Source organism: Dendrobium catenatum, unplaced genomic scaffold (genome assembly GCF_001605985.2).
Source record: "Dendrobium catenatum unplaced genomic scaffold, ASM160598v2 original_scaffold_117410, whole genome shotgun sequence".
In the NCBI taxonomy this organism is placed as follows: domain Eukaryota; kingdom Viridiplantae; phylum Streptophyta; class Magnoliopsida; order Asparagales; family Orchidaceae; genus Dendrobium; species Dendrobium catenatum.
In genome coordinates this window covers 45738-57565 of record NW_021435845.1, presented here as the reverse complement: position 1 = coordinate 57565, position 11828 = coordinate 45738, and the positions used below count along the sequence as shown (strand labels likewise).

The window sequence follows — 11828 nt, the reverse complement described above, 5'->3', positions numbered from 1 at the left end:
GATAACGTGACTGCACTTAATTGATCTCTGGATAATAAACTGCATCCCGTGTCTGAACCAAATAATTTCCCAATTAAGTGAAGCCTTCCAAGCAGGCGATTTGAATATTACTAATTAAATACTTTGTTACTCATCTGACAAATTATCTGATGCGTGGAAATTTATAATATTGGTTTATACATAATTTCATAAATTAAAGCTATTTAGCTCAACTGATTTTTTAAACTGTTTTTCCACGATTTTAGATCCATCATAGACTTATTTTCTTTACAGTATTTTCAAGACCAATGCAACATACATTCCCCACATTATTTGAAGGAGTAAAAGCAAAGACTATCGTAGTAGAATTATTCTAACTATACCAAAGAAGCAATTGAAACATGAGAGGATAAATCAATCAGTAAGCATGGTTTCAGAAGGGTGATGTTACAAGCGTAATTAACTACACAATTGTAAGTACTTGTAAGCATCGGAAGAGCAAACTCTGCAGGGAATTTTCAATACGCAAGGAATGCTCTACCTTCATCTCCAACTTTACAAAACTGGTTCAGCGCCTATTTGCATGTGAGATTAGTTGCATTTTCTTCCTTTGAAAAATGATCTTTCTATATGGGACTTACTTTCAAGGCCTGCAAATTTAATAAGATAAGAGATTATATTTGGTTTTTAGCCATAGAGCTCTATAATTCTCAAACCTACAGGAAAAGAGAAATATGTTTAAAACTGTACAGAAGATGAGCAAAAGGATGGCCATTAATCATAATACTTAGAGCTAAGTGGAGAAATGACATACCCGATTTTGAGAGTTAGTAACGGCTGTTCTCCATTGAGGATTAGGTGGAGCCGTTGGGCTGTCGCTCATGATGGTTATAATTGTTGAAGGAGGTGGTTCCTCAGCAATATGGCGATAAGGTATTTCTCTCATCGACCATAACACATAAGCGGATGGAATTGAAGAACCTGGAAGCAAATTTTGTGAAACGCAAGTTATTATTTACTAGACGCCATTGCACGGGAGGAACAGAAGATTTAGGCTTTTCTATTGCTTCTTAAATCAAGATAAAAGTAGTAAATAAATACCAATTCTCTGTAAATGATAGAACACTTGAATAATGCATGTAGATCAGAGTAAAAGCAACTTACCCACAATAAAGTACAAGCATGCAAACACTGAACCCTTTACGCCGCCAAAATTCTCATTATGGTCAAAAGAAAGCATCTGCAAGTAAAAACAAGTCTACTTAGCAGTTCCTATTGAACACTAGGAAGAAAAGAATACTAAAGACAAGCACATACAGGGACGCTTGTAGTAAGGGCAAGTGCTGAGCTTGATGTGAAACATACAAGAGAAACAGAAGCCAAACTTGCAACCTGGATAAGACAAAAAAACTTATTAGTATAAAATGATATCATAGTAAAATATTTCTGAAAAGCAAAGATTTTAATTGGTAATTTAACACTGTTCAAACGTCATACCATGGTAAATGTCACAAGTTCCCTCCAACTTAAGAAATTAGAAACACAAGATTCCATGACAACCATAAGGACAATCAAGACTGTGTTATAACAAAAAGTCGAAATAACAAGTAGTCCTTATGATAATGCAATCATTTATATTCGTTACAATGAAAACCCACCTTGGAAAATAAACATCGTATATGCATGTGTTTTTTATGCATTGTCCAGATACTGTTTATGGGCACGTGAACCTGTGAGTAGATCTATGTAGTCCGTGCAAGCGCATGTATAAAATGTAATTTTATTGAAATATAAGTTGTAGTAGATCCTTAAGGGTTTCATAAGGAACATAAATGTCAATGCTTTCTAGTATTATCATATTATGTTCCACATGCTTATGATGATTAACAATCAGGATTCGGTTGAAAAGTTCCCTAACTTTGCTTTATTGATGAAGAAATGTGGGCTCCGAAAATTTGCGCCTCAGCCTCAACATAAAAACTAGTATGTTCTTTCTTTTTTGGGTCGCCGAGGGGAGTTTTAACGAGTAAATTCCGAGGCAAATTTTCAGAAGGCAAATTAGGTTTGAAATAAGACACTACCTAGAGATTTCACCCTTATTTTGTCAGGACTTTTTCATCTGAGTTTTGGTTTCCTATAGGTGCAAGCCCCAATAGTTAATTACCCCTTCCGATAACAAGGGAGAACTTTCGATTAAAGCAAGTTGTCAGCAAGTCGTCAAACAGATACATGGTATCTGATGAATAATAGCAGCATGAGTTTAGTTTTTGAAAATTTAAAATTTAAAATTGACCACCTTGCACTAAAAGTGGATGGTGGGGGATGACAACGAGCCCGATCAAGATCCATGGTTCCGTCAGAGGAGGTAGTCTACCCAACCTGACAGAAGGATTCTTGTCCAAGTGGGTAGACCTATGGTGAATATTTGTCTAATGGGACAAATTTGAATCCACCTTAACTAACAGAGAACCTTGTGCCCTATTGATCATATTCTATTGATTCATTACTGAATGCTTTAACGTCGTTGGGGAACATAAGAGCTTTGACCATGACCGTAATATAATTGTGCCATTTGACAGCAAACCACCTGGTCATAATCGTTTACCTGTGGTGCCATTTAGCGGCGTAACCACTGGTGGTGCCATTTGACGGCGAAACCAACGGTTAGATGACACGTGCTACGTCCTTGCTGGCAAGAGATAGATTGAGAATGAATCAAAGTGTTATTTTCGACTAGACATTTGCTCTTTATGAGTTGGAGTGATTTTCAGATTTGTCCACCTCGGCAAACTATTGCGGAGGGTGGATGTGTATTTTTTGCTTTAAGTTTTTGATGGTTTATTTCATTTTAAATATCTTAATTTTGGATAATTATTGAAAAATTAAAAATTTAATGGGCATTTAGGAATTTTGGGAGGCATTTTTTGATATTTGAGGTCCCCTCTGGTTAAGATTTTCTGTATCATCATCAGAGTTCTCATGGGCATTTGGAAGATATTTTGAAATTTATGGTCCCCTCCAGTTGAGATTTTCAGTCAACATTGCCATCATCGGGGTTTCTAAGAAAGAATCTCTCTCTGGATTGGAGCAATTGAGAGGTTGGGCAAGGATCAGCTGGTTGGAGTCAACAGAAGGTAGAGAGAAACGGGCGGCTTCGGCATTCGGTTGTACTGGAGTTTGACGGGTAGGCTTGCGTTCGGCTAGGGCAAGAGTGATCGGAGGGCAGGGATCGTGTGGCTTGCGATGAAGGGAGGAGGGAGGCGGGTCTGATGCTTGCGACAAGCTTTGACCTGGAGAGGGAAGATGGGCGTCGTGTTTTGATCGGAGGAGGTGGATCGAAAGGAGGAAGCAGAGTTTGCGTATGGGAAGAATCGTGAGTTTGACAGTGGGTTCGGCCGGAGAAGATTGGAGGTCGATAGGCTACAGGGAAGGTGGAGATCAGAGGAAGCAAAGAGAGGTAGTTTCCGTGCGTGAGGGAGAAGCAACGAAGCTTTCGCGTGTGTAGAGGAAAGAGCCGAAGGCTCTTCTCGTGTTGCTTTTAATGATAGCAAGAGAAGAGTTGAGACAAAGCACGTGAGGACTGCAAACGATGCCGTTCACAAGGCATGGGGCACTGTATCGACGGGGATTTGCACAGGATTCGGTACAAGCTTTGGCAAAGATAAAATCTTTTAAGCATTTTTTTATATTTATTTTGGCTTGTCTATTAAAGGTCAACAGACACCCACAAATTGAACTTTCAAATTAAAATTCACTAGCCAAGCCAATTAAGACTCATTTGACCGTCGCTTATTGACATTAAAATATTTTCATCAACAAGAACTAAATTTGAAAAAAAAAATTCAAATGTAAAGAATTTGTGTAAGGTTTTTATTCAATATAGAAAGGGCAAAACAAGCGCAACATATTATGTTAAAGCAATCTTTTTGAAATGCTATTGTATATACACTAAAAATGTACGCGACCTTTTATTGGTGGTCATTAGATTGGTTGATACAAAACAAAAGCCTCCGATGGATCACATACACGAAGCAATAGATGGCGCCAAAGAACCAAATAAAGTAGGCTTTAGCTAAAGGGAAAAATATGAGTAGATTTTGAAATCATTGATAAAACTTCAAAAGTGCAACTCCATCAATCAGCCATAGGAGAACAAGATTATTAGCATATTTAATATAGATATAAGACTTGCAAACATAATTGTAATATTTTGAATTTTAAGTGATTGAGATGTCGAGTACTTAACCTAAGCATAATTCTAGTTATTTCCATTATCATGATAATTTATATTTCAATCTACTTTTTTCATATTTGTCTGCATTTTTTTCATAATTTTTCAATATTTTATGCTATGCTTAAAATAGCACACTCCGCATTGTTCGCAACAATTTCACAAGGGCCTTCGCACTATGGTGCATTATTTGCTATTGACAAGTATGAGACGAGCATTAGATGAAATGTAAGGGTGCACTCAAGACTAGTCGAAGGAATTTTGGCTTGAACAACTACAGATATCAACTTTGTTCATCTTCATAAGAGTTGAAATTGAAATCAACCTGAATTACCTGATAACAAACCATAATCAAACCAACAATGAATCGCTTTTTTTAAATAGTTTCTAAGTGCTCAAGTCCAATTAACATTCATGGGCTTGGCATCATCATGAGCTGATATAGGCATTTTGGAAAGAAGAAGGCTTCAATTTCATCTATCACACCATCCCAACATAATCAAATCTACAATAAAATTTAAGGAGCAATGTAGAGATAAAAACTTAATAAAACAAAACCATATTGCACCAAATAATAGAAGATGTGCGTTTTGATCAATTAGCGTGCAATCGTACAAAATTAGATGCAAAAGTTAAATATTTATAGTTAAATCATCAAGGATAACTTTGTTGATTCAAATCATTGCACTGAATTTATATATATAAACTCAAAAAACGAAATTTATGATTTTGGTTGAATTTCTATACATAAAAGATTTAAAAAAAAAACTACAGGTCTTGTCAGCTCTAACAGACAAGTAAAACTAACAACTAAATGATAAGGTCAGTGAGTATATTCGGACCCTGATTTGAACCATTACTTATTAAAAGATCAAGATTATTTAGTCTGGATTCATAACAAGGGTACTTTTCTACAAGTACAAAAGGAATCAATATATTATAATTGGAGATATGCAAAGATGGTTACACCCCAGCCCCCAGCAATAGCTACACATTATCACAAGTAAGCTCAGAGACCTGCAAAAGCACACCTTCAATGGCCACTCAAGAACAAGCTTGGCTTAGAAATTGTGCCGCACAATAGCGGGGCATACCCTAGAAATTTCGAAATAAGGCTCCCTCAACTATCACATAATGCATTAGTTCTACGTTATCTACGTAGAGGGCACTCCCTTGGGACAAATAAAACTTTATCCAAAAAGAGTATTCCAAAAGATAAAAGAAAAACGATTTAAGAGAATTTGAGCATAACAAAGAAAGTTACAGATGCACCATAAAGCTCTTAATCCGATATTATATCTAAAGAAAATAATAAATAATTTTCATATGAATTAAACTATAACAGATCCAACTAGTCTATAAGTCATTGTCTAGCATGATGTTAAAACATGTTCAATAATATAGGAAGTGGAAGCAAGGAAAATGTGCTAGCAATAGAAAACAATACCTTCCACTTTTCACTTGAGGTCATCTCTGACCGTACTCTGCGCATTTTTGAGAATAGTATGCCTCCTAAAAATGATTAAGAACAGGGAAACCACATGTTATGTATTAAAGTTGATATGAATAATAAAAGGAGAAAAAGTAATTGTGTAACACTACCAACATGCCAAAAATGGATCACGATAAAGAATATAGATTTTGTCAAAGCAGCTGTCTTTTATGTGATTTTGATCCATTTTATGAACTGCCCATACCTAAGATGTCATACATCATGTATGCCCATTAATATTTATATTAACCTAAGGAATTTGGCCCCACCCATGGGGCAAACCCAGATGACTTAAAAAGATTCTATCATAAGCCAAATTAGTAAGATATTCAAAACGATAGCCTCAGGTAACGAGCCAAGACACATGTCACAAATTCACAGAATTTGAATTTTTAATATTGGTATTAAAGTATTATAAATTGATGTGAAACTTACATGCAATAAGAGTTGCTTTGGATTTTAAAAATAAATATTGAACATGAACTTTGCTAGCTAAGAACTTATGTTTCACTCAAGTCAAATTCATAGAAATTCCGTTAAAAGATTAAGTGATGGAAAGCGGTTAAAATGAGGTTAGCAAGACAATAGCAAAAACAACGCAAACAATATAATAATACAAATAGCAAATAAACAAGAATCCATGTCGTAACATTGAGAGATAGTCACCATGAGTTCCTTCTCACTCGCTCTTAAGGTTGGGTTCAGCGGAGGAACGGTAAAAGCAATCCCAATGACACCAGCACAAGACAAGTGGTCCGCAAAGCCTTGTTCGCCAGACAAATAGCTGGAGGAGATGAAGTCGTTGATCGTCTAATGAGAAGCCAAGACACTCGGGGTTGTTGAAGTTCAATCGTCTCAGCGAGGCAATAAAAGTTGCGGTTGATGTAGCTTTCCACCGAGTCGTCGTTTCCCAATCCGGTTCGTAGAAAGGAGAAAGTAGAATATCGATTTCTCCTTGGGCGTTGTAGGCAAAACCGTAGTCAACCTCAGGATCAGCCATACACCAATGGCAAGAGGGAGGGAGGAGCTTGTCTTCTTCTCTTAGCTTCAACGAACATGTGATGCAATCAAAAGATTGCCAAAATTAGTAGGAGAACCCCCGATCACAAAAAGAAACAAAGACGTTCCTTATAACTTGAAATAAAATGACAAACAACACTTTAAACATATCATGACATTACAAACTTAAATAAAACAAGAAAATATCTAAAGAAGCTTTTCCTGATCGAGAAGAAAGATACAAATTGGGTGGTTACTTGCGGAGAGAAGAAATAGATAATAAGCCCGAGACAAAGTCAAAGAGAGGACAAGCTCTCAAGCTTTTCCAATAAAAACCCTCAGGTTTTGTTCCAAAAATAATTTCATAATTCTCTTCTTTTATTCTTCAAAACACCTACATATATAGGAGAAAAGGGGCAGCCAAACAGCCCTTAAAACCACCTCCAACCGAACCATTAAGATAGGGAAAACAAAAGGTTAGCAGTTGATCCAGGAATAGTAGCCAAAGGGCCACCCAGGGAACCAGAACAGGCAGCCAAGGGTTGAAGGAACCAGCCACGGGAAGGGAGTCAGGTGGGGAAACCGAAGGGCCAAGGGAAGGGGATAGATAGCCACGGGAAGGGGAGCCAGGGAGGAGAAATCGAAAGGGCAGCAGGGAGGGAATGAACCTAATTTATTCTAATTTATGAGCTGGATAAGCACCAACTCAGCTTTAATGAGCTGATTTTAGAAGAGGACATAACATCTCACCAAAAATACAACTCAAAATAATTTGCCCCCCCCCTGCCTACATCAGATTCTTCCCCAGTTGAAAGAGCTCGTCTCCTGATGAGGTTGTTTTAGATTTTTCTCGACGAGACGAAGTAGGCGCATCTAATTCTCGAATCTTGGCCGCATACTTCTTCAAGATCTCCTCTTTCTTGCTTGAATTGGTCTTGTAGAAGTTTATTTTTCTTCATATAGTTTTCCGTACATACATGCATTTTCATTTGAAGCTTGTATAATTCATTTTGTAGTTGATCGGTTGAATCTCCCAGCGACGGAATCCATCTGTCCATTGGGACTTCAAGATCTTATGGCTGATTTTCTCCCACAACTGGTTCAATATTTTTGTCTTTTTCCATTTTTCTAAACACTTAAAGAAAAAGACACGAAAAACCTAGGAAGATTCTAACCTAGGCTGTGATACCAAATTTGATGCAATCAAAAGATTGCCAAAATTAGTAGAACCCCTGGTCACAAAAAGAAACAAAGATGTTCATTATAACTTGAAATAAAAGGACAAACAACACTTTAAACACTTTAAACATATCATGACATTACAAACTTAAATAAAACATGAAAATATCTAAAGAAGCTTTTCCTGATCAATAAGAAAGATATAAATGTGGTAGTCACTTGCGGAGAGAAGAAAGAGATAAAAAGCCCGAGACAAAATCGAAGAGAGGACAAGCTCACAAGCTTTTCCAGGAAGAAGAAGAAGAATGGAACAAGCTCGTAAGCTTTTCTAATAAAAACCCTCAGGTTTTGTTCCAAAAATAATTTCATAAACTATCTTCTTTTATTCTTCAAAACAGCTATATATATAGGAGAAAAGGGGCCAGCCAAATAGCCCCTAAAACCACCTCAAACCAAACCATTAAGATAGGGAAAACAGAAGGCCAGCAGTCGGTCCAGGAACAGCAGCCAAAGGGCCACCCAGGGAACTAGAACAGGTAGCCAAGGGGGGAAGGAATCAGCCATGGGAAGAGGAGCCAGGTGGGGGAAACCGAAGGGCCAAGGGAAGGGGAAAGACAACAACGTGAAGGGGAGCCAGGGAGGAGAAACCGAAGGGGCAGCAGGGGGGAATGAACCTAATTTATTATAATTTATGAGCTGCATAAGCAGCAACTCAGCTTTAGTGAGCTGATTTTAGAAGAGGATATAGCAGCTCACCAAAAATACAACTCAAAATAATTTGCCCCCCCCCCCACCCATGTCTAGAGTTTCCCAAGGCGAAGAGGAAAGAGGAGAGGGACGGACAAGGAGAGAGAAAGGGGAACCGGCTTGATGAAGGGAGCCCTAGGTTAGGTTAAAATTGGGAGAGGAGATTTCTCATATATCTGAAATTAGTTTCATATTTAATTAAATTTGGCGGGGAATTCAAGTGGAAATTTGAATTCAAATTCAAATGAGAGCTAGGTCCTCATTAGGAAAAACCATGGGGAGGCCCATTAATGGGGCCGGCGGCTTCATGAGGGGAGAGAGGGATTATGGAGAGATTTTGGGAGCTTCCAAATAGATCTTTGTAGACTAGGAAAGTAAATAAAAAATCCAATTTAATTTATTTTTAAATTGGATTCATGATTGAAACTTTCTTTATTTGGATTTTTAAATAAGGAAAGTATTTGAAATTCAAATTTTGAATTTCAAATGATTTAAATCTCTCCTTTAATTGCTTGAGTTAATCTAGGAAGGGAGTTATGATGATTGAAATCATCATAATTGAAGGGGAGCAAGAGGGGAGGCCAGCGGCTAAGGGAAAGGGAGTGAGGGCGTCGAGTGTGAGGAGAGGGGGCTTGGGCCGTCGGTTGGGGAGAGGAAATTTTTCTCTACTTGGAGATGGGATTGGATCAGGAAAGAGACGAATGTTGGGAGAACCGACGGGTGTGGCAAAGGTAGAGGGGAAACTTAGAACACGAGCCACGGACTATTCTAATGATTGGTGGGCATTGCACTTGCCCGCACCTCGGGCTCTCTCTCCTCTCTCGAGCACACACATGAGGAAGAAGAAAACAAACTCAGATTTTTATTCAATCATTCATCATCCTTTTACAACACATAAGACCACTATATATAGGTCTCAAACATGAAAAAAGAAATGTACACAATTGCCCACCGGACTACAATAACAAGACACTTCCCCATAGGGGTAAATTCGGAAAACAACAAAACTACATAAAACATAAAGAAATGCATCAAAATTAAAGATGTTGAATCGTAGCTGTCGATCTATGATTCCGCCGCCGGTACACATGTCTGAATCTCTAAACGATGTCCTCATCATAAATGCTAAAGGCTAAGATGGCAAAGTGATTTTTATTACATGATAAATCAACCATTAAAAAAGATCACAATTACTAGCCATCCACTCATAAGTTTCAACAGAAGATTGTGGGCTCACTTCCTCATGGGAAATACTAAGAGAAAACTTTTCCAGGCAGAAGATGCCAATTGGCAGATAATTAAAGTGGTTATGCAACCATGAAGCCAACAAAAAAAATTGAAATATATAAAATATGCATCAAGTAAGTTGCTCACCATAGATTGCCAGAGCTACTCCCAATATGATAATAAATGCAGAGAAAACATCTAGATAGACCTGCACATCGAGTAAATGGAAAGTAGGTAAAAGCTTAATAAAAAAAAATAAAGATTTAGTAAGAGACATACATGACACACAATTAACCATTAAATCCCTACAAAACAACAGCTTAGCCCAACTTAAGGGGTATCCTGTGACAGTCTCACGAATAGATTAGGCCTATTGAAATATTATAACAGGAAAACCATTTCAAGATATTTGTAGTTTGGTCCTAGATTTTCATCAGAGAGCAATCTGCCGCTTCATCATTAGAAAAAAGAGACGAAGTGCTGCAGAAAAAAAATAAAGACAATAAAAGGAAATAATAAAAAAAGGTAACATGGCCACAAATGTCCAGGAGGTGTGGGGAGCTTTCGAAGGGTGGGTTATTTGGAGTTGCGGGTACTAGAACATACGTGCATAATTTTGTTAAATTCAAAATTTAAAAATATGAATTATTTAATTAAAATTAAAGTTATTAAATTTTTTTTAATTAAATATCATTCATAAACAAATCAGGTAGATGGAGTATCTCCAATATGGTACAACTGTAACCATATTGGACAATCAACGATGAACCAAGAAAAATAACATCAGCATGCAAACAGGGCTAGGGGTACCTCCGGCACCAGTTCCTATTACTAGCCAATGGCCTAAAACCGTAGGAACACCTGACCAAGCTACTGGACCTCCACCAGACTCTACAACCTCCCCCACTTGCAAGTGTTTCAAATTCATGGTTTTAGACATATTGCATCCAAATGTCCCACAAGGTGGCAGGTGACCTTAGTAGAAGAAGCACCATGTGAAAGTCTCACTTCCTTGGATTAATTAGTTAAAGAACCAATGGAATCGCAACTCCTACCAGCAAATTAAGTAAAATTATTAGTCATCTGCCCCATTTTAAGCGTACAATATGAGAGAGAGAATGTGGCTCCATCACACTATATTTAGAACAAGGTGCACTGTCTGAGGCAATGTGCAATATGATGAAAGATGGTGGAAGCTGTGAAAATGTGACATCCACCCTTATAGTGGAAAAATTGAACATTTCTATTATGCCGCAACCAAGACCATACCAACTTTCATGGCTCAAGAAAAGAAACAAAATCACTATAAAAAAATATGGTTGGTACAATTCTCTAATGAAGAAAAACTTCAAGAACAAATTCTTGTGATGTTTGCCATGGATGTATGCTAACTTCTCCTTGCAAGACCTTGGCATTATGATCACCGGACTAAGCATGATGAATTTCACAATACCTATTCCTACAAAGAAGATCAATTGGTGGTGCTCCTACCTTCCAAAGAGTTGGAGGAACCTATAAACTACAACCCTAAAGTGGTGTTGCAATCCCTCTTCAAGCAGACCGCAAATAATTAGCAGGGCATTTTGGAAGGAAAAGACGTTGGCACATTTTGTACCATATCAGAGGATATTGGATGATACAAATATAGCCAATTTTTATTTTCAAGAGATGTTCAAATTGCATGACCATTCCATAACAATTACATCTGATCGAGAAAACAAATTCCTTGGCTATTTCGGGAGGGTCTTATGGAGTAAGCTTGGTACTAGAATACCATTCAGCTCTGAAGCACATTCTTAAACATATAGGCTCATTATGAAGTTTTTTTGGATTTGGATTATGTCGAAGCCTCTCTCAATCCTCTCCTAGATTGAGAGAATGACACCGGGCTGGCCTATCAGGTCCTGTTCAACCAACTGAACCCTCCTCTCATATTTAACATGTTATTTCTTTCTTTTATAGTAATTTCTATTT

The 11828-nt window shown here is 37.5% G+C and overlaps 1 protein-coding gene across 1 annotated transcript in view; it reads right to left on the bottom strand.

The window, feature by feature from the left end:
• Positions 1-160: 160 nt before the first annotated feature.
• LOC110109089 (tobamovirus multiplication protein 1) overlaps positions 161-11828 on the bottom strand; it is a 28840-nt gene continuing 17172 nt past the window's right edge. The window contains exons 8-13 of the mRNA XM_020840000.2: positions 10002-10062; positions 5658-5722; positions 1297-1371; positions 1144-1219; positions 794-960; positions 161-629 (exon numbers count right to left, since the gene is read on the bottom strand). Of these exons, the coding sequence (XP_020695659.1) occupies positions 606-629; positions 794-960; positions 1144-1219; positions 1297-1371; positions 5658-5722; positions 10002-10062 (468 nt within the window). The 3' untranslated portion in view covers positions 161-605. The remainder of the gene's footprint in view (positions 630-793; positions 961-1143; positions 1220-1296; positions 1372-5657; positions 5723-10001; positions 10063-11828) is intronic.